General features: G+C 47.5%; 1 protein-coding gene across 1 annotated transcript; it reads right to left on the bottom strand.

Annotated features, from left to right (window-relative positions):
* Positions 1-1,018: 1,018 nt before the first annotated feature.
* Positions 1,019-27,459, bottom strand: GYS1 (glycogen synthase 1). Its single transcript, XM_081837381.1, has 17 exons — positions 27,307-27,459; positions 26,008-26,182; positions 20,380-20,561; positions 15,379-15,570; positions 14,968-15,153; positions 14,249-14,393; positions 13,551-13,668; positions 12,182-12,302; positions 11,126-11,232; positions 10,197-10,256; positions 9,877-9,955; positions 9,416-9,529; positions 8,860-8,986; positions 7,342-7,437; positions 6,211-6,374; positions 4,951-5,031; positions 1,019-3,700 (listed from the first exon to the last, which is right to left on the bottom strand). The coding sequence occupies exons 2-17, from the start codon at positions 26,123-26,125 to the stop codon at positions 3,395-3,397; spliced, it is 2,196 nt and encodes a 731-aa protein (XP_081693507.1). The 5' UTR covers positions 26,126-26,182; positions 27,307-27,459; the 3' UTR covers positions 1,019-3,394.
* Positions 27,460-27,980: the final 521 nt, after the last annotated feature.

Consider the following 27,980-nt stretch of genomic DNA (forward strand, 5'->3'; position numbering starts at 1 on the left):
CATTTAATACTGGAATGTATCTGACTTCAGATGCAAAAAAAAAAAAGTTACATTTTCAGATTAGAGCAAAAGTTGCCCCATACAGCATTCTGCAACCAATCAAGACATGAATCTCCTGCTATGTTGCTGGCAGATACTATTCACTGGTCTAGTAGTCTACCATGTTGGTAGGTAAGAGTTTAGTTTGGACAGCCAAATCTACCTCATCCTTCATGTTTAAAGTGGCATGCATAGTTTTTTCTCTTTCATTCCCTATTCTTTGCCACAACCCTATGATGTAGACTTAAGTAGGGGGTGGAAAGTCATCGGGTGGCCCTGCCTCAGCCTCCCCCAACCTGGTGCTCTCTGGATTTGTTGGGGACTATTACATCTTCCACCAGTGTAGGTACTGGCAGTGATGGATGTGGAGCTGAAACCCCGCCCTAGTACACACTGCAGGGGGAATGAATTACTTCCATCTGTCCTGAATTCCATTGCAACTCACATTCTGGCTGCATTGAAGAAGGGAAAAATTCTATGAAGATGAGACCTACAAAAGACCCCTTACTCTACCTTCTACCTACCCCTCAAGTAGTATGTGGGTGGCTCAACTTGGTACTTTTCAATTGATTGTTTTGCAACTGTGGGGCTGGGTGTTGTGCATCTTGGGTTGAGGTCCTACTTTTTCAGGCAAGGCTCTAAATTAAAAATCAGGGTTGAGAGCTGCCTTCTCCCAAGAGAGACCATTCGGCCTAGTCTTGTACTGTCGGTGCTCTGCCTAACTCTCTCCAATATTGCAGTATATGTTTAACCAGTATTTGCTAGCCAAGATAATCTGAAGCAGAGATTGGCATAAGCAGACCTTGGGCCCCACTGCCAGCAAACCACATGCTCCTCCTCCTTCCCACTGAACTCTGAACTTTTGTGTCCTGCATCATTTTGCACCAAAAGCACCATCCACCTCCAAAAGGTGCTTTTCCTTCTGAAGAAAAGACCCCTTTCCCCATTTCACTTTCATAGCCACTGTACTGGAACACACTTTTTCAAAGCAAAATTTATTCTTTAAATATTTGAGTTGTGTCTTGCAAGCAGCTTTTGTTCTTCAGAACTGATTCTCCACACTAAGGGGGAGGGGGAGGGGGAGAGACAAGAGACCAAAAACAAAAACCTCAAGCATATTTCAACAACCATAAATAAAATCTCTAGGGTTTTCTTCGGGGGTGGGGTGGGGGTGGAAGAGACTGGATAAAAGGGTGTTGGCTCATGAGGGACCTTCAACCAAAGGGCGTCCCTTCTCAATAAGCAGAGTTGGTGAGAAGGGGAGAACTGGCTCATGATCCAAGCATAGGAGGTCAGGCAGTCCATAAAACAGGAGGCACAATCGGGGGGGGGGGGGGAGATATAAATTACCTAGGCCACAGGGAAAGAGTCAGGTTTTTTAAAAAGTGATTTTCCTTCCTTGTTGCCAAAGTTGGCAGCAGATGCAGAACTGAAGTGACTCTCGTGTGTGTTGGCATTTTGCTATACCCACGAGGTAGTCTCTCTTGTGCTGGACAGAATATCCCCATGCCAACTATTGTTAAATGTCTTATACCCTTTCAGAAGCATTCCTTCTGCTGCTCTGAACAAATCAGGAACCTGCTTTGGACATGCAGCCCTCCTGCATCATCACTGCCACCCCAGGCTCAGAGTTTGCAACACAGCGGCCCAGAATATCATAGCACGCTCTGATCTCAATGGCTACGTCCCGCCTTCCAAGACCCCCAATATGACAGCCATGGGGGGGGGGCTTCTCTCCACATATTATAGACAGCTGGGGGCTACAACCAAAGCACACCCTACAATGCCAGCAGCTTGCCTATCTTCTCAGAGCCTGTCACGCTGGGGCTCTTAGGGCCATTAAAGAACATGCATTTTTCACAGTGCGCAACCTTCTAAACCTTCCCTTAGAAACAATCACCACTCAGAACTGCTAGCCCTTCTACAAGGGTGTATGCCAGGCATCCTCTACAGAAGGGGCGATGGCTTTAAGACTGCATTCCTGAAGCAAGAGAAATGTAAGACTACTCTCATATAGCTTATTCCACCGTCCTTTGTAAGCAGGCAGTTGGCTCACCTGCTGTGCCCTTCGCCCTCACTAAGGTCAACATGGTACTTAAAAAAAAAAATCACACAGAATGAATAATATTGCACTTATAATTGTCCCAGAATGTTGAGTGTCCACTAGGAGAAACAGTTCCTAGGCTATGAATATGGCTTCAGAAAGAAAATGTCCCTTTCAGCCGCCCTAGTAAGGAACCTCTGATCAGTTCTCCTATTCCCACTCCAGAGCACAGCCACTTAAGAGTGTTTTATGCCACAAAATGAGTTCTAGATTTCTTCCACCCTAGAATGCTGTGCACCTACTCCTCTCCCTTGATCGCTTTAGAAACGAAGGCAATAATACCCCCGGAGCCAGACACATCCCGCAACAAGTGGACTACACCACCCTTTAGGATCTCTCCCGACAGCTTCGTTTCCCAAAAGGTCCAGAATTCCTGCCTCTCACATACTAGGGCCTTCCTTTTCAAGGGCTTCACAGATTCCTTGGGAAAAACAAAACCAGAAGGCAGATAAGATACACACCCAATTTATTCAAAATGCATTGTAGTGGGAAAGCCCGCCTCTCTCCTGATAAGCAGCACTCTTGAGCAGAGTGGGCCAATGGCTTTTAAAAATGCTTCTGGCCTCCTCAAGTTAAAGTTCCAGAACTTTGCTAGTCACACACACACACCGCACCCAACCAACTATTATAAAAAGGATCAGGAACTTACAAGACTATGTCCTCGAACATTCATTTTTTAAAAAAGGCTGCAGTTCTTCCAAGTCAGTGGCACATCTGGGGGCAACGTTGCTACATCTCTAGACCCCGCACCTATCTAGTCACCGGTTTAGCCATGGGCACCAAAAACCACAACAACCCCTCCTGTGTCCCAGGGGCAGCTCTCCCCTGAGCAGAGAAGGACCCTCATGAACATCATGACAGCTCCTTCCAAAAAGTTGGCGGCACGCTTGTGGGGTGGGGGAACATGCCGCCTCACATTCTAGGTCAAGCTGAACACAGGAACGATGCACCTCGTGGTCTAGAGCAGCCATTTCCTTGCCCGTTCCACAGCACGGGCGCCACCACCTCCCGGCAACTTCCACAACGACCCAATCCAGAGCAGACAGCCATACACAGATTGGCGTTAGAAACGCGCCAGCCCCGAGACCCTCCTCAGTTCCGGAACATGCTAGAACCCTACTGCACTCCAGGACGGTTTCAGAATCCAGCACCAGAGAACAGCTGACCTATGGGGGTGGGGGGCAAGGTGTGGAAAGGAGCGGGAGGGCGAGCCGGGGCGCAACCGGCCCTCTCTCTCTCTCCCCCCCCCAGCTAATTCCTCTCCTCGCCCAGGGAGTTGGTGGAGCTGCTGAGGTCGCTGGGGCTGCTGGGGGTTGGGGTGCTGGCGGTGGAGGAGACGCTCGCTTCGCTGGAGCCCTTCTTGGAGCGCTTGCGCCACTCGGGGACACTGCCCATCAGCGCCTGGGACTTGATGTTCTGCCGGTCCTTCTCCGCCTCTTCGTCCTCGTCGTAGCGCTCGTCATCCTCTTCTGTCTCGCTGTGGTGGGGGCTGGAGTGGCGGGAGACGGAGGGGGATGGCGGCACCGAGGCCGGGCGGGGGTAGCGGAAGCCCTCAGCCTGCGGGGGGCGGGGAAACGAAAGAGAAACGAGGCATGAGAAAGTGCACAAGAGAGAATGAATCACACGACTCCACCCCAGCTCCCTCATGGACTGCAATGCCTTGAACCCTGCCTCAACACCCACGTTTTCCATGAAGCCTTTGGCACAATTTTCTAGTTAATTTGCCCTGCCTCAGACTTCCTCAGCCTGGTGCCTTCTGGTGTCGCTGGGCCACAACTCCTCTCACCGTTGGCTGCACTGCCTGGGGCGTCTTGTCCAAACCATCAGGAGGGGACCAGTGTGGGGAAGTCTACCCTGTCATAGCTCTGCCTAAGTAACCTAAATGAGTATTTCTTCCCACTAAGAAGTATTAGGTGGCCTGCTCTTTGCAGGAGCCTGCCCTCAAGTGCTGTGCACACAGATGACATCCATATTATTATCATTATTAAAATAATCTAGTCCAGCATCCTGTTCTCAGAGGGGCCAACCAAATGTTTGTGGGGAAACCCGCAAGCAGGATTCAAGCTTAAATAATAATAATAATAATAATAATAATAATAATAATAATAATAATAATTTATTTATACCCTGCCCATCTGGCTGAGTTTCCCCAGCCACTCTGGGTGGCCCCCAATCAAGTGTTAAAACAATACAGCATTAAATATTAAAAACTTCCCTAAACAGGGCTGCCTTCAGATTTTTTTAAAGATAAGATAGCTGCTTATTTCCTTCACATCTGAAGGGAGGGCATTCCACAGGGCGGGGCCACTACCAAGAAGGCCCTCTGTCTGGTTCCCTGTAACCTCACTTCTCGCAATGAGAGTACCGCCAGAAGGCCCCCGCCGCTGGATCTCAGTGTCCGGGCTGAACGATGGGGGTGGAGACGCTCCTTCAGGTACACTGGACTGAGGCTGTTTAGGGCTTTACAGGTCAGCACCAACACTTTGAATTCTGCTCGGAAACATGCACTCCACTCCTGCGTTTTCCAGACCTTGTACATACTTACAAAGCAGGGCTATTTTTCCAGAAAAAGAAGTGCCGGAACTCGCCATGAATGCCTCCCTTGTTCTCTTATAATGGCAATGGTGCTCACCTGAGTGGTGCTAGAATTGAATTCTGGCTGGGGGAAAAGCCCTGTATACAAGCCTACCGCTGTACTATGGCCTTGTGCACTAGGTAAGTGGTACCTGTCCCTCCTGGGGTAAAGAACCCCAAATAAATCAGACTTATGTTTCCCCACCCCTCTCCTTGGCCACATGGTGCCTTACCGCTGTTGGTTCATGCGGCTCGTAGGTGAAGTTGTCAGGGAATGCCTTTGCTAGTGCCATGTGGCGGGCATACATGTAGTACTGCAAAGGGAGGAAGGAGACAGGGGGAAAGGGACATTAGAGAGGCTCCCTTATTATACTCCCTTGCAACTTGCTTTCTTCCACTGACACCCAAGCTGAAATCATATGCAGAAAACTTGAAACGTACACACATTTAACTTGTATGCGTTCAGCTCTACACACGTGGCAAACAATTTTTTTAAAAAAGGGAAAGGAAAAGGGGTTCCATGGAAAACGACTTTGGCAATCCCACCTGCCACTGCACACATAATATGCGCCACTTTGGCATTACACGTGATTCCTGGAACGTAACCCTTGCGTTAAGTTGAGAGTCGCCTGTACTCATTTTCTGTGTGTGGAGATATTTTTGTATGGAGGACTGCAAGAGCCCCCCACCGCCAGCTCAAAATACCAAGCACAGGGCTTAACCACCTCTGTGAGAACTAGGCCTCAGAAACACTCATCTGGAAGCCATTTGTTGGGACTCAGTGGCAAGAGAAAGACACTCTGCAGATTCACAGAGGCAGTCTAAGGCCCTTACGCCACACACAGCCCTGGGCTGTTCCACGTCTGGTTCTCAGCAGAAGTTAATACTTCGCTTTTGTCTCCCCTTCCAGCAAGTGCCACAGAAGGCAAGTTAAAAAACACGATAATGATGGTCGGGTTAAGTTTCAGGAGAGGCATTTGGGAAACATGGCCAGGGCTGACCTTTGGAGTGAGCACCCTCTGGTGGCAAAGAGGTGAGCTGCAGCATGTGGAGAACTGAAGGAGGCTGCTGAAACGCCAGGGAAGAGCAGGAAAGAGAGATCGCCACAGTGGGGTGAGATACAACAACGCATGAACATAAGAAGAGTCTGCTAGATCGGGCCAATGGCCATCTTGTCCAGCATCCTGTTCTCACAGTGGCCAACCAGATGCATGTGGAAAGCCTGCAAGGTGAGGCTTGTACACAGCTGCCCTCTGCCCACCTGCGATTCCCAGTATTCAGAGGTATAATGTCTCTGGCCATTGAGGAAGAACAAAGCCATTGTGGCTAATAGCCACGGACTGACTTGTCCTTCTTGAATCTGTCCAATCCTCTTTCGAAGCCATCACTGCCTCTTGTGGGAGGGAGTTCCAAAGTTTAACAATATGCTGCATGAAGAAGTGCCCTGGCTCTCCCGATATGTCCACCCTCCCACTGCTGCAGGGGAAGCTCACCCTGCCCAGGTATTTCCAGTCTAAGAGGTCGGAGAGCCGCTCTGTGCGGTTTCGCTGGATGATGCGTTGCCGCCGCGTCTGCTGACAGAAGCTGTAGAGGAAAGAGGTCAACTGCGTGCACGACTCGTCCAAGGCCCGGAAACGTCGGTCCAGGATGTAGATCCCTGGTAGATTCAGAAAGGGTTAAAGGACACACGTCACTCTAATCCAATAGGCAGAGCTAAGAATGGATCAAACTCAAGCACAGGCCTGAACTTCCTGTGCCCAAATGAATGGTCGTCATTTGAAGCACACAAACACAATACAAATCTGCTCGTTCCCACCCCACGGCCGTCTCTGTGGTACTCTGCCCTATTTACCCGGAACTGGCAATTTGTGATCAGTCTATATTGCTGGAGCCCAACTGATGTGTGAAGCCTTGGCCTACTATCCCTCAGCCTGAGACGCCACAGGTCATGGGCTCCCAGCATCCTTTGCTCTAATGCGTCTGGTCCCACTGAATTTCCTTTCTCAAGGCCAAAGAACTCTCAGTTCCCTCAACCCTTCGCTCAGTCTGGCTGAATCCTCTTTTTTTCTTAAAAGATGTTTTCAGAATCCTGAGTCAAAAGTCTTTCTCCACAACCCAGTAGTTACTTTTTCTTTCCTTTTCAGGAAATGCCTGAATACCATTTCAGGTAAAATCTGAGTGTCAGACAGGGACAACCAGTTCAGTGTAGTATTGGGTAGAGCTAGTGGTTGGGACTGGGAGACCCACGTTCAAATCCACAATTAGCTGTGAAGTGGGCTATTTGTTCTTTCTCAGCTTAGCCTGCCTCACAGGGTTGTTGCAATGATAAGGTCTAAGTTTGTGCATGGGGAACCTTGCATGCTGCCCTGAGCTCCTTGTAACACACACACAAAATCTATCTATCTATCTATCTCTATCTATCATCTATCTATCTATCTATCTATCTATCTATCTATCTATCTATCTATCTATCTATCTAGGAAACATTAAAATCACATTCCCAGATAAGTCAGTGAGGCTTTCTGGTGTTTGTATCTAGGCGAGGTTTGGCCCATAGGGCCACCGTACTACCCTGTCTGTTTAAGCACACCCAAATGTGCTGGTTCACAGCTCATAACACCAACCGTAGGCAGATGGATCCGCTATATGTTCCTCCATGAAGCAGCCAAAGCCAGAGAGGTTGGTGGAAATGCTGGGGATGCCCATGACAGTGCATTCAGCTGGGAAGAGAGAGAGGGGGGGGCGGGGGGAAGATTTCAGGGTTTAAAAGTCTTTGGGACCTGCTCCAGAAAGTGGTCAGCCAACCCAACCAGCAAAACTCCAATGTGCTTTTTCCTCTGGTAACATTAACAAGCTGAAGATGGTAGCAGTGAGCCTGAAGGGGTTTCTCTTCAGAACTGTCCACAAGATCTGGTTTCAGACTTGCAGAAAAAGCTGCACTTCTCTCATTTAAAACATCATCATCAACAACTTTATTGCACTAGCCAAAGGCCATGGCATCATTCACAAAGGGAGCAAAAAGAAAAGCAACAATAACCATAAAAACATCAGGCACTGCAAATACAATAAACCAAACACTTAAAACAGTTATACTCTTCGTAAATTTTCATGTTGGGGGAAAGGTCGTAGCTCAGTAGTAGTGCATGTACTATGAATGCAAAAAAGGCCCAGGCTTCAGATTCCGGGATCTCCACAAAGGGCCACAATGTAAAGCTGCTGTCAATCAGTGTTGGGTAAACTGGGTCAGATGGGCCACTAGTCTAATTCATTGTAATGCATCTTCTAATGGTTCTACCTTTTAGGCTCAGGACATGATAGAAACAAAATTTCTGGTTTGCCACATCCACCTACTGCTGGGTTTTTTTGGTGGGGAGGAAGAAGTACTGATCCTTATACAGCCCAAACAGCACCACCCACACATAAGAGAGAGATATTAACATGCTTGGGGAACCCCAAGTTTTGCAGAAGTAAAAAAGGAAAATTGAGGATTTTTTTTTGGGGGGGAGAGAAAAAAAACAAAAGATTGAGAAAGGCTCTGTGGTTTGTTGGGTGGAGACTGTAACCTACAATAGCCATGAATGGCAAAGGGAACACGTGCAGAATTCAGAATAGAGAGAAGCTCAGATTTGCTTTTTCCTGTTTTTTAAGGAAATGCCTGGCATTATTTCAGAAGGACTGAGGCTTCACTGCCCTGCATGGTTCTCTGCGTCTCTTCAGGACAAGCAGAAGCAGAATAAGTTCAGCAAAACTGCTGCACACATTTGTTTAACTCCATGGAGGTCTGGCTGCAGTCAACACGTGGACGGGAGGCTGCCTGGTAACCTCATAGACGTGGCCTTGAGTTTCACCATGGAAGAGGGCAAGTTATACACAAACCTGTTCCTTGGCATGCTTGCTCCTCCCCCTGCCCTTTGATTATCTATCTTCCTGGTTGTGAAACTGTTCGTTGCAATAAAAAAATAAGTGCCAAGATTAAGCACTTCAGAGCAATGAGGACAAGCTGTTTGTAACTGTGCAGAGCGCCCCCCTCAAAGGTAATCCATATTTGCAGTATCACGTTTTGACCACAGAACTCAAGTTCCATCCTTGCACCATTAGGGTTTCTTCACTCTCCCGATTGCCCCCCTCCCAAAGAAGCCTACCTGGCGTGTAGCCCCACGGCTCATAGTAAGAAGGGAAGACCCCCAAATGGCAGCCTCTAACAAACTCCTCATAATCGACAGGAAGGAGAGGACTAGTGGAAGACAGGAATTCGGGATGGAAGATGACCTAGGAAGAGATGAGACGCAGTGGCTGGCAGTTCAGTTGCCCAACATCCTGTCCCTGCAAACAAAACTGTTCATATATATTCCAGGGGTGGAGTTCTAACTCACAAACAAGGTCGGGCCCTTACAGAGGATGTGAGGTCAGCTCCTCAGGGACCACCATTAAGCAGCCAGGCCCAGAGGAAAGCCACAGCAGCAGAATAAAATAATCCCCACCATCAACACAAAAAAGTATCCGTGTTCGATTTGGGAAAATCTGACACTTGGCAGGTGGCGGAAGAACTTTCTTCAACTTCTCAACATCACAGACTTTATAGACTGAAGCTTCTGATGACCCTCACTGTGCTGAAACCAGGTTTATTCCTTCTGTAAGGCAGCCAAGTGCCTCAACTCTCGGCAAACTATCGCTGGTAGCCAGCCTCCTGCCACTTACTTTGACGCGGTCAGCGCTGCTGTTGAAGAGGCCGATGCGTCGGATGGTGTTGAGGATGGGGTCAGTGGAATCATCCAGCATGTTGTGGGTGCAGACTGGGGGGAAAGAATGGCGCTGGTTGGGGAGCGGGGGGAAAAAGCCCAGACACATTAATAGATGTCATTCAAAACCATAAAAACCTTAACAACAACAGCAAAAAAAGATATAGCTTGGTTAAGATATTCCTCATGACCTTTCCAGCCTGGTGTCCTCTTAAAGTTTTGGGCTACAGCTGAATTCTCTCAGTGAATTCAGGAATGCTGATCCAATCACGACCATCCTGCTCAGCTAACATTTTAACTCAAATAACTAAAGAGCCAGGTTTCCTAGAATCCTCTGCTCTAACTCCTCTGGCTCCTTCTCCTCTCCCCTCCGCACATGATGGCCTAATTTCTTATTCTTTTCTGAAAATTCCCTAATACCTGGGTAGCAAAGATGGCTCTCTTCATCATAGTGAAATCTTCTTTGTCCAGCATTTTGTTCATGTCAGGAAGATTCCCCCTGAGGCAGAAGAACAGGTAAGGAAGACCTTAATGGGAATGGATAAAGAAGAGAGGAACTTCACCTCCCCATATTATTTGTCTATATCAGAATCAAGGTTTCCCAAATGCAGAAGGCAAAGAACAGTGTGGGGAGGAGACCCCGAGACCTCATCCTCTGCAGCCATGGCAACCCAGCCCATTATCGGGGGTTGAGCCCCTTCCCCACCTCCCTCTTGCCTTCTCACAGGAGACCCACTTACACAAGCAGCGATTCGTAAAGCTTCTTGCCAAATTTTTCCTTAACCGCATTGGCTGTGTCCCTAGATTTAAAACAAAAGGGAGAGAGTGAGAAAAATAATGAACTTAGGGCAGGATTCCTGAAGGCTTCTGAATCAGAAATCAGGACCACGAGGTAAACACAGGGAGAGCACTGGGGCTATGGGATCCCCCTCGAGTGAGACTTTGTCAGTGAAGGCTAGCAGACTGGAGAACAAAGGTGGATTTCAATATTTTTATTTATTCTAGTATTTGATAATTCTGCCTTCCCCCTGAGGCGCTCCATGCAGCCTCCATGATTCTCCCCCATTCATACTTACAACAACCCTGTGCGGGAGGTTAGACTGAGAGAAACAGTGATCATCAGCACCATTAAGACGGGACTGGGGAACATAACTGCGGCACAGCAGTAAAGCAGGCCTGGTGTCAGGCACTCAGAAGGAGCATACGAGGACACACATCCATCACAGCAATGCCCTTTTTTGCCGCCACAATTTTTATCATTTACAGCAGAGCTTATGGGCACTAAATCTCTGCAGTGAATATTTAGGTGGGGGGAGACATCTTCCTGATGTCACCTGGTAAGCTGAGGGAACAAAGTGGAGCACAGCAATGGAGGAGGCATCAGGCTGAAGCGGCATGGAATGCATGTGGTGGTGGAGGCCCAGAAGACATTTTGCCCAGAGCCCCCTCAAACGTGGCCCAAGACCAGCCACTGAGTTTCATGACTGTGTGGAGATTTGAACCTGGGTCCCTCCAGTCTTAGGCCAGCACTAACCACTACGCCACACTGGCTCTTCTGCCTCTTGGAAAGGGAGAGGCCTAGCGGCTTCTGAAGCAGGGGATGTTACATGTACTGTGGCTCTTGATCCCCTCAGGGAGCCTTTGGGTGTCCTGTGCGAAGGGAACTCACCACAGCTGCTTGCGGACCGCCTGGCCTTTGAGAGTCTCAACGTTGAAGTTGTTGGTCCGGGCTGGCATGATGAAGAAGGCCACCACTGTGGTCTGGCTGCCGTTGACCTGTGAGGAGAGAAGGTGAATGGGGTAGGTCACCCACGGCTTGCGCTTCCTGCTTTCTCCACACGGGGGGCAAGCTGTATCACCTGCTTCTCTCACATATGCCATTACCTCCCATCAGTGCTATTTTTCTAGAAAAAGAGGTGCTGGAACTCACCACAAACACCTCCCTTGTTCTCTTATTAATGGCAATGGCGCCCACCTGAGAGGTGCTGGAACAGAGTTCCAGAAAGATCCGGCTGGGAAAAAAGCCCTGCCTCCCATCTCCACAACAATTGTAAACATGGAAAGGAATTCCAGAAGGTTGACTTTTCTTCCCAGAATTCTCAAAAGCAGGCACACCAACACAAGTGCACACTTCTCTTCTGTTTTCCCTGTTTGTATACACACCCCACGCCATTCTGGGATCATAGTTTCCCCTCAAAGTGCATGGTTCCATTCAAGGCAGGCCTGACAGAGGTCATAACTTGTGGAAATGCTGCCTCTGACTGCTGCCTGTTGACCCTTGACTGGGTCGTCTAAGAGGTGCTTATGGAATGCTCTCTCTAGTGAGGTGCATCTGTCTTGATCATCACTGGTTTTCAGGAGAAATCCAAAAACATTCAGGAGAAACTGAAAAAACCAGGCTGAGAGATACTGTTCCTGGGAACTGGGAAAATAGCAATTGTAAGGGCATGTTATTGTTTTTCATGTTTTTGGTAGTTTTTATATGCTTTAAGTATTTATTTTGTTTTAAATTGTATCGTTTTCACTTTTCGAAGTTTGCTGCCCTTTGCAATGAAGGGCGGGGTGGAAATTTAGAAACAAAACAAAACAATGGTTTGTGTTTGCTGTCAATGCTGAAGACCAGCAGTTACTACTGTAATAGCTAGGCCCAAATCCTACAAGCCACATCCCTCCCTCCACCTCATCACACTGGATTGCCCACCTCAGCCCCTGTTTCTCTGCTTACCCTCAGCAGGTAGTTGAGTCGGGCCAAAGCTTCCAAGAAAATGTCAGCCCCTTTGTTGGAATATTCATAGCGCCCGGCAATGAAGAAGAAAATGGTCTTGTCGAGGTTGAAGTCCAGGTGCCTAGAGAATAAGAAGGCACATCGTGAAGAAATGTTTTCTGTTATTGCCCACCACTCATCAGTTTCACTGGATGGCCCTGGGCATTTTAAGAGAGGGAGAAAAACCTAGGCAGGTTTACACAAAGGCAAACCCCAGTAGGTTCAATAGGACTTCCTTCTTAGTACCTGCATCCTTTAAACAACAGCCACTCCTCACCCTCCAGCAGGGGGAAACTGCTTTTAAAATGAGAGAAGCTTCCAGGTGTATGTGTGTTTAGGGGCACAGGTCAGCTGCTGAAAGGGAGAAAAGTACACACACATATGCAAACACAAAACTAGTAGAAGACCTTTACATGAGCCTTAGTAGCTCTTTGGAACTCAGCCAAGGTGTCTTATTTATTATTATTGCCTTTATTATTATTATTATTATTATTATTATTATTATTATTATTACTACTTTAGGAAACTAGACACCATTCAAATGATCAAAATCACAAAACTATCAATGGAAGCTCTACCTTCAGGCTTACAACGTAGTTTAGAAAAGGAAGAAAGGAAAAAGGGAGGGGGAGGAGAAAAGGAAGGAAGAAAGAAGACGAAAGTGCCCAAGGATGTAATAACTGAGAAGGCAGGTAAGAACAAAGCAAGATTGGGGGGGGGGACCAATGGAAGTTTCTCTCGATGTAGCAGGCCCAACTCTGTGGAATTTCCTCCCCATTAGGAATCAGGCAGGAAGTGCCTCTGCTATGTTTCAGGCACCTGGTGAAAACTGTCTTATTCCAGGAGGCCTTTGCACCATGAATGTTGTTTTCATCTATGTTTAACATTTTGCATACTGTACTCTTTTTTCTTTTTTTTTGTATGCCATTTAGAGACACATAGTGAAATGCGGGGTATACTTAAAAAAAAAAGTTGTATATTTTTAGGCCACCAATGCAACTTCTGAGAGAAGAGTTGCCTCCCTTTTTTAAAAAAAGGAAGAGCCCTCTAATTCCACTTCCTGCCTCTCTGAATGTGAACTACTGTATAACAAAGATTAAGACCGTATGAGGATAAATGAGGCAAAGGGTAGTTTCTGGCTCTGTCCATCCCCTGTAAAAACTTTGATATTTCAACCCAACTGCATTCTCCCAAGATTGATCACCACTACCTCCTTCCTTTTCCTGTCCAGAGAAACTCATCTTCCTGGGGCAACTGAACTGACTGACAAGGCACCGAGAAGGCAAAGCAAAGCAAAGCCAGGCCTTGCAGCGGGCCCACAAAGACTCACCCGTAGAAGTGTCCCCGGACAAACTCCTGGATACGAGCTTTGCTCTGGGCATGGAGGTTCTGGAATTCATGCATGGCAGAGAATTTCTTGACATTCAGTCCGTTGGGAGTCACAATATCTGGATATGTTGAGAGTGGAGAACAGAGCAGAGAAAAGGTAGAAGCAGAATTTTATTTCTTTTCTCTAAAGATCATCAGTAATCTGACAAACACTTGAAAGCTACCCACAAATGTACCAAAAAAGCAAGAGTCACAGCAACAAGACAATGTTTCAGGTTTGTTCCATGCTGTTTATTTTTATTTTTAAATCTGCACTTTCTGAAAAGGTGATTTACAGCTCTGGAAAAGGAAGAGGTTGCAGCCAATCAGTGCTTACACAACCCCCTTTGGTTACTATGGCATCCTCAGACCAGACAGACAGACAGACAGACAGACACACACACACACACACACACACACACACACACACAAACCAGTGCCTGCCAAAAACCCCAACCCCTCTCAATTTTTAACTGAGCTTAAAAAAAGGGGTTGAGGGGTTGCCCTATTGGTTGCATGTCACCTGCTTTATTTTAACTATTTAATTTGTGCTTATATCCTGTATTTTTATTGTGTAAACTGCTCTGAGATCTTCGGATGAAGGGCGATATAATAATAATAAGTTTTGAAAACTGAGGACCCCTGCCTAATGCCACTCACCAGGCTTCCGCTTTAACAGGTGTTCAGCTTCCACGGCTGTGATCTGGGAGACGGTGGTGAAGACGTGAGTGCAGTGGACAGCAGCCCTCTCCATGCAGTATCGGTGGTAGATCTGCCGGTCCCCAGCCTCCTTGTCCACATTAAACTAAATAGGAAGGCGATACAATAAAACTGAGCCAAAACCACAGGACCTGGCATTGTGACGCCGTAGGAATGGAAGAGGGCAGAAAGTACTCAAGCAAAACAAATTCCATGCAGCACCCACAATAAGAGAAGTATTAGCAGGCTGCAGTGCAGAATCATGTTTTCCTGGCAGTGAAAAAATCGCTGTTTTGAATGGTGGAGAAAATGTGATCTCCTCAGACCCTGCCTTGAGGAACAGGGTCTGGATTTTTCTGACTAGGACACTCCCTGGAAAGGCCTTGGGGATGATGGATCTCTGAGAAGAGAGTGAGATTATGAGAGCTGGATTTTGTGACTTTTGAGTAAGGAAGCGGAGAACCAGGGAATTTCTGGGGCAGACCAGGAACCTAGTAGGGGTTCAAGGGGGAAGATTCTTGATTCCTGGGCTATTTAAGAGCAGACCAGGAGCCTTATGACGACAGCCTGGGGTTTGCAGAAGAAGAAAACAGCAAGCCAGAGGTTTCAGCATCGCCCCCTCTGAACCCCATAGCTCCCTGCCTCAATCGCCTTTCCCTCCTGGCCTCCACAAGACTCACTTTCTGCAGGTTGTTGTAGAAGTCCACGCTGCCCGCACACAGGTATCGGCCAAGCAAGGTGGCGTGCGTGGTGAAGATGGTAGCCACCGGAAGCTTCCGGATTCGGCAGAGGAAGAGACCGACTCCAGACAACCATTCATGGAAATGGCCGATGATGAAAGGCTTCTCCTCACATTGTGCAGCAAACTGTAGAAAAAGGCACGGACAGAGAGTAAGGCCCGTGTGTGCGCTGAGGATGTTGTTGGGACCGTATCTCCCCGTCATCCCTGGCCACTGGCCGTGTGAGCTGCAGCTAATGGGAGTTGGAGTCCAACAACATCTGGCAGGGCAGTAAGTCCTCCATCTCCAGAGAAAAGAGGAGAAGGGAAAGGGAGGGAGCCGATATGATGTGGAAGAAGCGCATTTTCTTACCTCCCCCATAAACCAGGCTGTGAGGAAGCCAAAGAGCACGGCATCGTTGGCCTCTCGGTCGTACCAGGGAATCCCGATGGAGCAGCTTTCCCAGAGCTCTGTCTTCCAGCGGTCCAAGCTCCAGGCAGTTGCCCCGATATCAATGAGGATAACATACGGACCTCCCTCAATCAGCCAGCGGCCAAAATAAACCTGGACAGGTGTTATATGCGCAGCAGGTTAGCCGATCGCAGGTAGGTACGGACTTGCACACAGTAAAATGCGACTCCTCCCCATTATCTACTCAAGTTCCCCTCAGTAAAATGCAACCATTGCAGCATGGGTTTTGAATTTCAACATGCAAACTTGAAATATTTCAACTTTGTTCCCAGTTCAAAAGCTCCAATTCAAAACGCTGGGCTTCATGCTAATGAATAGATTTTTAGAGCCTAAGCATAGTATTGTTTGGAGCAAAATCCTGAATATTTGTACATGCACGCAGATTTTGGGATGGAAGATTTCAAGGAACAACTTATTTTAAAAGGGCTGAGGAGAGAAGGAGAGAGAGAAGTGGGCAGGGAATTAGAATTACGCAGAAAGAAAATGATTTGCACTGGGCAAGCGGATCGCACTCAAAACTCTACCTTATATTTCTGAGCTTCAGCAGATGATGCCTGTAACATGTTAAAACCTTTCCTTTCCTTGTCACGAGGCCTAGAAACTTGCTTCAGATTTTTACAAGGAAGTTAAAACACTTGGAGGCCCAAACTCTATACTAGGCCATCAAATTCTTCACAGAATTGCACAAGAGGCAGTCTTGGACTACAACTCCCATCAGCCCTCTGCACAAGAGTAACCATCATCTTCTATGGCCAATCTATGTATCTACTGAAAGAACTTATACACCTCCTGTCTGTTCTGCCAAGCCGCTTTGCAACACAGGCCTTACAGCCTGTCAACTCTGGTGAGCAGCCTCCAAGCTCTTGCCTTCCTTTGTGGAAGAACCCAAGGAGCTCAGGCTTCCATTTTTAACCCAGATTATTCTTCCCACCAGTCCCTTCCCTCTGCCCCTCCATTCCGGCATCTTCTCTCTTCTTGAACTCAGTGGGCCTCAGTGTCATTGGTCCCTCTCAACCGGCTTCACGAGGCAGAGTGTGTTGTGTATGTGCATGTCTAATTTTAGCCTGCAGTTCATATTACGCCCCCCTAATCTCCATTTTGTGAAAGGTCTCGCCTGCGTGGTGTTGTTCTTCTCAGAGTTGCCCAAAATAACTGCCTGGACAGAAATGCCCAGCTGCCTTCGTGGTCAGGGATGGGATGGGGTGGTTAGCTACAAAGAATAATAATTACTTCTATTAGTTGCTTTCTTATAATTTTTGAAACTATTTGCATGAAGCCAGCTGTGTTTGGAGAAAAGCAGATGGTGCTGAACAGGATTTTATGGGGAAGAATTAAACGCTGATCGTTCTGATCAAACTGATTGTTCTGTCAGAGTAAGGTTTTCAGCAGATAGGAGCTTAGAAACTTGAAAGGCCTTCAAGAGCCAGAACTCAACTCACTTCTCTCCTCATTTTGCCACACACTCTGCCCTGACCACATCTTGACTCTTTCTTAGCCAAGTAAGTTTCTGAGCACAATTCAAAGTGTTGGTGCTGACCTTTAAAGCCCTAAACAGCCTCGGCCTAGTATACCTGAAGGAGCATCTCCACTCCCATCATCCAGCCTGCACACTGAGATCCAGCTCCGAGGGCCTCCTGGCGGTTCCCTCACTGCAAGATGTGAAGCACAGGGAACCAGGCAGAGGGCCTTCTTGGTAGTGGCACCCACCCGGTGGAATGCCCTCCCATCAGATGTCAAGGAAATAAACAACTACAGTGGTATTTTGGTTTAAGAACAGTCCTGTTTACGAACGATTCGGTTTATGAACTCTGCAAAACCGGAAGCAGCATTTGCAAACTTTACCTCGATCTACAAATGGAAACTGAATGGTGGAAGGCCTCATTAGGGAAAGCGTGCCTCGGTTTAAGAATGGATTTGGTTTAAGAACAGACTTCTGGAACGGATTAAGTTTGTAAACAGAAGTACCACTGTACTTGACTTTTAGAAGACATCTGAAGGCAGTCTTGTTCAGGACAGTTTTAAATGGCTGATGTTGTATTGTGCTTTTAATATTTTGTTGGGAGCTGCCCAGAATGGCTGGGGCAACCCAGTCAAATGGGCGTCATATATATATATATAAATACAAACTTCATTCCAGGTCTGGCCAAACCACAGCCCAGAGCATCCCCAGCCACCATGACTACAGTTAGTATTCCTGCTTTTAATTTTTTTTAAAACATCTTTAGAATTCCAATTTTTCAGTTAATCACAAATACGTAAAAGAGGGTGGTGATGTCACCAGTCATGCAGGCAGTCTGAGGTTTTTTTAAGAGTAGCATAACTATGGGGAGAAGGACAGGCCGGCCTAGAAATCAAGTCCTATGACAGGGTGGGGAATCTTTGTCAGCCCAAGGGCCACATTTCCTTCAGGGGGGGCGGGCACATGCCAGCAGTGGGCTGGGCCTGAAGCAAAAGCGAGATGAGCAATCAAGTTTCAGCTTTGAACACTAGGCTAGTTTCCACACACACTCAGAAACCCCTCTCTCTCCTCCATCCAGGGAAGCAAGAAGCATTATCAGAGCTCAAAGATGCATTCCAGGCATTCCAGGAGGGTGCGAAGCTCATAAGGTGTGCAAATGAAGAGGCGGCCTGGAGGCCACTTTCTGCCCCTGGCCCCAAGGCTACAAGAATAAGAAATCCTATGGACACAATATGCTTAAAGGACCCTCAAGATGTGAAAAGTGACTTGTGCCTGTCTCCTGTAGACTGAGAGACAGCATTCAAGATTGGAGTCGCCAGAGAGTGAGGAAGGGCCCAGCATGCCACCAAAACAGTTCAAAGCAGGCAAGGGGGAGAAGGAGAGGGAGTTGCCTAGCTAGTAGACAACTCCTGCAGGCAAAGGCTGGGCACTTCTTAAGTGGGAGCTGGGGTAAGAGTGGGCAGTAGTGAACGGGACTGCCAGCTGCGGGCTAAAAGAAACCCACAAACCTTGATGAAAGCAGCTTAATTATTTCTCCTGATCTTTCACTTCTGGACTTCGGCTTAACAAAACATTTTAAATACCTGCACTGCCCTCCCCAGAAGCAGGCGTATTACATCAACCATAAGGAAGTTGCCAAGAATGGTGTCTATGCGACAGCACCTCCAAAGCTAAGAGTTGTAATGTAAACAGATCAGACCAAGGCATCTCATTATCAGCAGTGAGTGACCATTTAGATGCTTCAAGTAGGCTCACATGCAAGGCAGCAACAGACCTTTCTGCCCTGTAAGATCTGGGTCTCTAAAAAGACAGGTCTCATTTAGTTGTTGTGGCTCAGTGGTCTCTCCTCCTCCTTAGATTTATCTAACACTATCCAAGCCAGGATATTCCATCACATCTTGCAGCAGATAATTCCACTGGTTAATCGTGTGCTAATTGAAAGAGGACTTCTCTTTTGTCTGTCCTGAATCCCCTATCAATTCCACTGCCTACTACAGGGGTCCTCCCAGTTTTGTGGACAGCCGTCAATGCCAGCAGCAGCTGTCACAAGGAATGTGCAATGAGAGCGCAGAGCGGCTCCACAATGTTTGGGGGATGAACACAAAGAGTATCTTTCTCTGTGTTATAGCCCAGCTGTCCTATCACATTTGACCCCTGGTGTGATAAAGTGTACCGGCAATTTTAAGGATAAAATCACTTAAAACTTGTGCTAGAGATTTCTGCATTATAATGTTAGATTCAGGCACGACCCAGAGAGGCAAATGAGACCCCAACTGATAGCTATTTGGACTGCTTCGATTCCACAATTCTGCCCAAGTGTAGATAAAATAAAGAGCTTAGTACTGGGTGAAAAATTCAGCGTCCTGAAGGGTTCTGCTTTTATTTACAATGGTACCTCTAGTTGCGTTCCGCTCTTGTTACAAACTTTCAGCTTACGAATGCGGCAAACCCAGAAGTGTTTACTTCCGGGTTCGCCACGCGTGCATACGTAGAAGCGATCTGTGTACTTCGTGCATGCACAAAAGCGATCTAGTTGTGGACTTTTCGGGGTGCGAATGGCACCCCAAAACGGATTAAGTCCACAACTAGAGGTACCACTGTATTTTAAAATAAGTGCCTTGCACTTAGGGGGGTGAAATGGCCCACTCTTCCACTGGAATGGTGGGTGGGGGTGGGACAAGCAATACACTCCAAATGAAGAAAAAGAGGAATAAGGATGTGATAAGAGGAAATGAAAAGGCCCTTATTTTAGACCAGGGAACCTCATGTAGAGAGACATTAATCACAAACAATGGTGGCAAATCAGGTTCTAGACTGTACCACTTCAGAGTGCAGAAAGGGGCTCACAAGAACTTTACAAGAGCTTCATCGGATTATTATTATTATTTTTTAAAGTCCTGCAAAATTAAATTGGATGTATCCTAGGCATGCCAGCTTCCTATATAATAACAATAATAATAAATTTTATTTATATCCCGCCCTCCCCAGCCGAAGCCGGGCTCAGGGCGGCTAACAACAATACAACAGTACAACACAACACATATGTAGGAATGTTATTTTTTTCCGTGGGGGAGCAATTCTGTCTTGTTGGCTCCCATCTGTGGTCTGAAAAGGCACAGTACTGAAAGTCACATGACAGTCACAGTCACATGACACCCCCTCTGTTAGGAAGAAAGGAAGATGCTTTATACCAGGTCAAACCTCTTGTTCATCTAGCCCAATATGAGCTACTCTGACCAGCTCTTCAGGGTCTCAGGAAGATGTCTGTCCTGACACCTGCTGCCTGATTCTTTTAATTAGAGATTAACCTGGCACCATCTGCATGCATAGCATGTGCTCTACCAATGAGCTGCAGTCTCTGCCTCAAAGGAAGGTGAGGTGCTGCTGCAAGAATTTGGCCTCTGTGGACCCCAATTTGGCCTCTCCCCCCCCCCATTTCTTACCTTGCATCCTTTTGCGTTCATGGAGTCAATGGTGCGGCGGATGGCAGGGTTGGGCGGCTCTATGAGCTCTACCTGTGTACGGACATTCAGCTCCAGGTAAGGCCCAATCAGGAAGTAATTCTCTCCCCACTCATCCAGCGTAATCTTGGCTTTGGTCTGGATAACCGTGTAGATCCCACCAACTGAAGGGAGAGAAGGGATGGCATTAGTTGACCCCCTATAGGCTGGTACCCACCTGCTCCCAGACATCAATGCGGTCAAGCACAAAGAGGGAGTTTCGTTCACTTTCAGGGGTCTTGGCATTGGGTTGGCTTGTGACCACAGGATGCTGAATGTGAAAATTATCAGTGGTAGATTCAGGAGAGGCTGAAAGGAAGCGCTTCTTCACACGATGTAAAGTTACGGGATTCGCTAAGACATGATGTAGGGATGGCTGGTGGCTTTCAAACATGGACAGAGAAGTTCATAGATTCAGAGTTGAGTAGGATCTCAAAGGTCACCTAGTTTAACTCCCTGCCAATGCAGAAAATCCACTGCTTCAGTATCCCTGCTTGGCTTCAACCTCTGCTTAAAAACCTCTAGTGAAGGAGAGTTCTCCAGCAGCGGCTTCTGAACTGCTGAAAAGCTGTGCCATCGGGGAGTTCCTTATAAATGTTTACTTGAAATCCCCCTTCTTGTAATTCAAATGTTAGATTTGTTCCCACCCACCCAAGCAACAGATTTGCTCCATCATCTATGTAATAGCACTTCAAATATTTGAAAATGGCTATTGTATCGCTTCTTAATCATCTCTTCTTCAGGCTAAGCAGTTCATGGAGGATAGGTCTGTTCGTGGTAATTAGTCACAATGGGTATATCCAGTTTGCACATTCATTCCACAATGGGGGACAACAAGAAGGGAGGGGCATTTTTTCAGGCTCTTGCATAGGATTCCCAGAAACACCTGCCTGGCTACTGCAGGAAGTAGGATGCTGGACCAGGCAGGTCTTTAGATTAGATTAGATCTTTAGAGTTCTTCCTGTACTCCTGTGGTTGTACTGCTTGGATGTTCCTCAGTGAACCTATTCCAGTGCTTTATACAGTAACCTACTAACACTATTTCCCTTCGATATGAAAAGCCCTTGTGCAATGCAACAGCCTACTTTCGCTAGATCCTTAATCAGAAATGGAAGCATTCCAACACTGAGTCAGAAACATTAAGGGGAAGTTGGCTCGTGCATGCTCCCAATGGATGTCTGTGGCACAGCACAACAATTTCCACATGTGAACTGCAGGTCAAGCAGAATGGTTCTCAGTAGGGGCAGCGCACATGTTTGGCTCCAAATCATCACTGAGAAAGGATAAATCATGGCGGGAAACATGAATTTGTGGATGCCACAGAGATGCACTTACTTACACAGTGCCATAAGCAGAAGTAAGTAGCTTAGGAATATACAACTGTTTCAGTTGCATCTACTTAGGTTTAGGTACAGATATTAGGGTAGGGATGGGAATCCTATGGCTATTCAGATGTTGTTGGACTACATCTTCCATAATCCCCAAGCTGTGGCCGTGCTGGCTGGGGCTGATGGGAACAGGAGTCCAACAGCATCCCAAGGGCACAGCTTCCTCATTCCTCCAGTAGGGTATTGCTACACTTCCATAGAAATGTCTGAGGCAGAATTCACTCAGGGGTGGTGAACAAGCAGCTACACGATGCACACCTCTTCTGAATGGGTTCCTGTTTCAACATTATAACTGAAGAACACATACAAAAAGGAAGCTTTGAGGTACCCTTGCGTCTGCTCACCAAGGCTTTTGGGGTTCTGGGATTTGCCAAGGAAAACTAGAATGATGCAAGCTCAACCCCAGCAGCCCAGGAGATGCGCAGATCAAAACTTTAGATCTTTCAGTTTGGAGTTGCCCCAAAGTACTTTGCTCTGACTCTGCAGACCCGAGAGAATTAAGGAGGCCATACACTTGCTCCAAGATTCCTGGCACTAATTGTTCTCTTATAACCAGTTAGGCGCCAGTTCTCTTCCTGGAAAGAGCATGAACTCTGCCATCACTTGCAAGCCACTTCGCCTACCTATGGTCCTGGCTCTCTCTGTCAAACATGCATCTCATCTTGGCTCACTGCATCCTCTTCCAAGCTAGTAAATCGAAAAGAAGGGTGGAAAACCACCTACATGAATAATGTAGGTGAAAAAGCTTGGCCAGGAAATTAGCCCTGCTGGATACAAGGGCCTGGGGCATCACTTCTATAAGGAGCAAGCGCCATTTTGGGGCTGGATAAATGCAGGCTTCTCACATGGAATTTATGGGCGCACTGCTGCTCAGTTTGGCCTCAGGCAAGACCTCAGCTGGATGGCTGCAAACTGAGGGCCCTGAAGGACAATGCTGACCAATGTCATCCTGTCCACTGCCTGGACAACCCAGGTGCCCTAAACATAAGAAGAGCCTGCTGGATCAGGCCACTGGCCAATTGAGTCCTGCATTCTGTTCGGTGGCCCAACTGGTTGGCCATGGGAATCTTGCAAGCAGAGACTGAGCACAAGAACACTCTCCCTTCCTGTGGTTTCCAGAAACTGGTATTTAGAAGAGGCAGAGCACTGCCTCCATCCCAGCTACTAGACATTGATAACTCTGATGCTTATGTGCCTTGAACAACCCCAGTTTCATTCATCCCCATGACCATGAAGCCAAGGCACTGTGTTCTGTATTCATCACTCCACAAATATACGCAAGCCCTACTTTGAGATAATGGAAGAAGTACTTAATATTGATACACCTTCCAGACTTTCAGGAGCTGATTCGCTCCAATATTCTTCTGGCACACTGCTTCCTAGTAATTCGAAGTTGAGACCTTTAGGGGTACAATTGCTGTATTTCGAAGTGTACTAGGACATAAATATGTATATATTAACTAGGGCCTGCCACCTCTGCTCATTCTACTTCCCAATCCCTTTGGCGAAATACCATTCCCCTACACCCAGAACAACAACCCCCTCCCTTTATATCTCACCCCAGTCCCTCACTTATCCTGCCCCACAGCTTGCCCCTCCCCTCCTACCCCACCCCATGGAGCAGCTTGCTAAACCGCTATGTGAAGGTGTGCTTAATGGGGAGGTACTTCACACAAGCACACATATCCTATGCATCATAGGATACATTCAGACACAAATTCCAACTATGTTTTACAAAATTACAGTGCAACACTACACCTGAAAGGAAGTCCCACTGTATTCTGTGCAACTTATGCTCAGGTTACACATGCATAGGGTTGCAATCTTTGTCAGATTTCAGTTTCTAAGACTTGCCTCCTCTCAGATCCCCAAGGATCTTGGTGGAAGCAATTGTTTAAAAAACCACACCAACAAAACAGTTAAGGCAATATGAAGTTATGTAAAACAGTACATAAAAAGCCATTAAAACTGCTTCAGCCTGCTTAGCCCAGTATGTCAAAAGCCTGTCCTAAACAAATTCCAGAATTGCTCAGGATCCATCATTAGCCACCACGTGCCTTTGTCGCCTGGCTCTGCTGCATTGGTGACATGGCTCATGCTTGATCTAATAGTCACAATGGAGAGCATCTTCCACTGAATGTCCTAAGAAAAACAGCAGGCTTTGCAAGTTAAAACTAGCATCTTGAATGGTGTCCAAAAGACAATGTGGAGCCGGGACTGATGCTAGAGCACAACTGTAACATTTTCTTGGCAACCCACCCACCATCAGAAGACAGGCCTCCAAATTCTATATCCAATGGAAGTTTCCCAGAAAGCCATCTAAAACACCCCCTTCTTTAATATACCATCTTCAGATACAAGATCTGGGATGCTGAATTTTTTTTTTTTTTAATGGGAAAGGAACTGGGACTACCGAAGGGAAGAAACGAATAGTGTTTGTACAAATAGTGATTTGTAACCATTAAAACCAAAGACACATAGAGGAAAGAGAGAATAGGCTATGTTAATGTGACAGGGACAGGCAGAGAAAGGAAGTACATGATGCAGAAGTTCAATCCCCCAACAAACAGAAGTTGCAACAGGCTCTTAATAGTTACCATGCTTTGAGCAAATGTTGCTTTACATGTTTATAATCCCATGAGGACTAGCGGGTTGATTTTGCTTCAAACTGAAGTCAGGTTTTTGTTCCTAGGCAGCATGATTCCAGGTGAGGTGGCTGAATCATGGCACTGGATAGGGAAGGTTCTGACCTGACATTCAGAAGCAGCCACCCTCCTGCTTCTAAACAGTTGCCTATTTATACAAGGACGCAGCAACTTCAAGGACTGTGTGACATTTCAAGAGGTTCCTTATGCAACAGAATGGTGTGTGGGGTTGTGTGTGTGTGTGTATGTTGAGTGTAACCTCTGTGTGTGTGTGCGTGCATGAACATGGGGAGGTTGAGTGTAACCTTTCTGTGTTGGTAATATAGCTGGGGCATGCAAGGCACGTGCTCAAACTCTGGGGAAGAAGCCAGGAGAACTTTAACCTCCCAAAGGGTCATGTCCTTAACAGCGCACATGGGAACAGGTCCTCCGGGATAGTGACAGCGCTGGCAAGTGTCCAGGATCGAAAGGAGTCTCCATCGAAGCCCACTGCCCCTTGTACAAGCAGCACCACAGCCGCATCCTTTCAACATCATTGCACCCCATGTTAATCACTTTATAGCCTGACAAAAGAGCACCAGGACTTCTGAAGCAAGACACATGGCAACTGATTCAACCAGAGGGCACACTGGGTGATCATTCTACATTCTGACAGCTGACTGCACTGGGAGCACTCAGAGTAACAGGGCACTACAGCCGCCCATCAACCCATATTGCATTAACATAAAAGGGGGGGCTTTATAGCTAGGAGGAGCCATGCACAGTCATAGGAGGAATAAGGCCTAAGCTACTTCCCAGACCTGTTGATTGCAAGGAAGAGACCACAGAGGTCCATTATAGGAGGAAGGGGAGCCCCAGAGAAAAGAGGATCCCTGACTTTCGGCTTCCTTTCCTCCGACACCACTGTTCCCCAAACAAGTGCCCTCCAGATGTTTTGGACACCAGCTCCCATCAACAAAGTAAATGGTCAGGGGTGATGGGAGCTCAGGTCCAACAACATCTAGAGGACATCAGGCTGTGGGAAGGATACCTTTACCCTTTCCAGCAGGGATGGGGAACCAATGGCCCTCTAGAATGATATTCCTGGACTGCAACTCCCATCATCCCTGGCCAGCGTGGCTAATTGCCAGGGATGGTGGGAAATGTAGTCGAACAACATCTAGAGGACTGCAAGCCTGCCGCTCCTGCTTTAACGTCTAGGCCAGGGTTCCCCAAACTTGGGTCTCCAGCTGTTTTTGGACTACAGTTCCCATCATCCCTGACCACTGGTCCTGCTGGCTAGGGGTGATGAGAGTTGTAGTCCAACTGGTGGAGGCTATTGGCTTTCAGGACTCAACATTACTTTGCTTACAAATATCTCAGCAAGACGTGTTCCCAGTCCCTCCTTATGCTCACCCACTAGTCCCAATTCTGCAACACCCCCACCAAAGAAAAGAACCTCAGGCATTCCGGTTTCCACTTGCCAACCTGCTCGAGCCCATCAAACACCACCATTTTCCTTAAAAAAAGAAGAAGCCTGAAAAGACATTACATCTTACCTTTATTGGCCACTTCCCAGGCCACCTCAAAAAGGATGGCATTTTCTAGGTCGAGTTCATCATCCCAGTCCTCCAATCCTGTCAGGGAGGTCACTGAGAGGCTGCGGGCGAGTGGCATGGTGCCCCAGGGGTTGAAAGTGAGGACAAGGGGTTTCGGGGGAGGTTTAGGTCTAGCCTGGAGGAATCAGAAAAAGAAGGTCACGTTCTATTATCTATTATTATATCTATTGTTCTACTATTCTATCATGCCTGGAAGGGTCTCCGTAACTGGTGAGAATTCTAAGCATCCAGTTCTCTCAATGTACTTAAATAAAACCCCTTCCTCCTCAGATCCTAGAATTGTAGAGTTGGGGCAATCTAGTCCAAGCCCCTTAAATGCAGGAATCCTTTTCAACCCTCCTTTTTTCCACCTCAGACTACTTGGGAGTCCTGGCTCCCAGCCCACCTTCTCTAAACCATTATAAACCAAGTTTTTGTCTCTGTGTTTGCCCCCCACCCCACCCCCGTTTTGCTTCTAAGGAACCCAGGAGTCCAAGTTTTTGCCTCCTCTCCACCACCACCCCCACCCCTTGATCTTTTCGAAGGCTTGCATTTAGTCTTGAGTAACAGCAACAGCTGAAGGAGGGGAAAGGGTAAGATGGGAGGTCTGCCGGGAGCTTTCCGACTGCAACATTTAAGAGGTGGCAGGGCGGATGGGTGCATTTTAGAGAAGCTTGAAACGAGAGTGCATAGAAATCTTCTGTATCTAAGTAGGAAGGAACAGGGGTCCCGATTTTTTCCTCTAAGCAACAGCGAGAGGGAAACCTAGGCGAAGAGAAGGCGGAGTGCAGGCCTCGCTTACTCTGCAAGAGACTCTGGACAGCAGGCTTGGGATCCTTCCGGGAAGCGCGGAAAAGACTAGAATATAAGAAGGAACGTAGCGATCCTTTAAGAATCTTGTTAGGAACAGGGTGGGGGAAGGGAGAGCATATTAGATTTGGGATCGCAGGCCTCTGGGAGCAGAGGTACAAGATTTGTTCCTCAGAGGTATTGTGCGGGGGTTGTGCAAGGATAGGGAGGGCGAGAGAGAAGGAAGGAAGGAAGGAAGGGAGAAGTAACTGCAGCAGGAATTTTCTCTCTCTGTGTGTGTGTGTGAAGCATGCAGTCCGGTTCCCATTGGGAATCGGGGGGAGCAAGAGGAGCTAGATACAGCATGAAATGAAAAGAGTCCTAGGTATAGTTATGAATAAGGCTGGGTCACTGGCGATTAAAGGAAAGGGGGATCCTCGGGAGCGCCCGGGTGAATCCGGCTGTGCTTACCTCTCTGCAGCTGAGGACAAACTACTTGCTCGCTCCCCCGCACCTCCTCCCCCTCCCCTCCAGACCCTCCTGCTCAGAGGCCACACCCCTCAGTGGGCGGGGCCACGGCCCAAGACGGACTCGCCCCCCTCGACAGGGGCAGCCTTCTCATGCCTCCGGGGTTTCTTTTCCTGCTTCTGCCCACCCTGACCTACGTTCCTTTGCCTCTCCGGGTTTCTTGATTGGCTGAGGGGGAAGCCTCCCAGCAGGCTCGGCAGCGTCTCGAACGCGTCGGAAAGGAAGAGAGGTTGTTGCAAGGTCTTAAAGGGGAAGTGTCGGCAGTGAAAGGGAGGAGGGGTTGCATTGGCGATGGAAGGAGAAAGCCGAATGGGAAAGGTGGGGGGGGGTGCATAGAATATGGGTACAGGGAGAATCAGGGGCGAAAGGGGGTTCCAGGAAAAATATAGGAGGCAATTATGCAGAATAATTATAGAGAAAAAGAAGAGCTTGAGGACACACTGTGGGGCAAAAGGAGAAAGTCTGGTTGAAGGTGAGTGTGGGGTAATGATAGAGAAGGAGATTGTGGGATATAACAATGGAGAATTTCAGTAAAAGCAGAGTGGGGTGGTTTGAGGGTTAAAGTGAGATTGTGGTGTAAAATATGGGGCTAATGACAGAATCAGGTAAAAGGAGAT

The sequence above is a fragment of the Podarcis erhardii genome, assembly GCF_964252035.2.
Source record: "Podarcis erhardii genome assembly, chromosome: 13".
Lineage (NCBI taxonomy): Eukaryota > Metazoa > Chordata > Lepidosauria > Squamata > Lacertidae > Podarcis > Podarcis erhardii.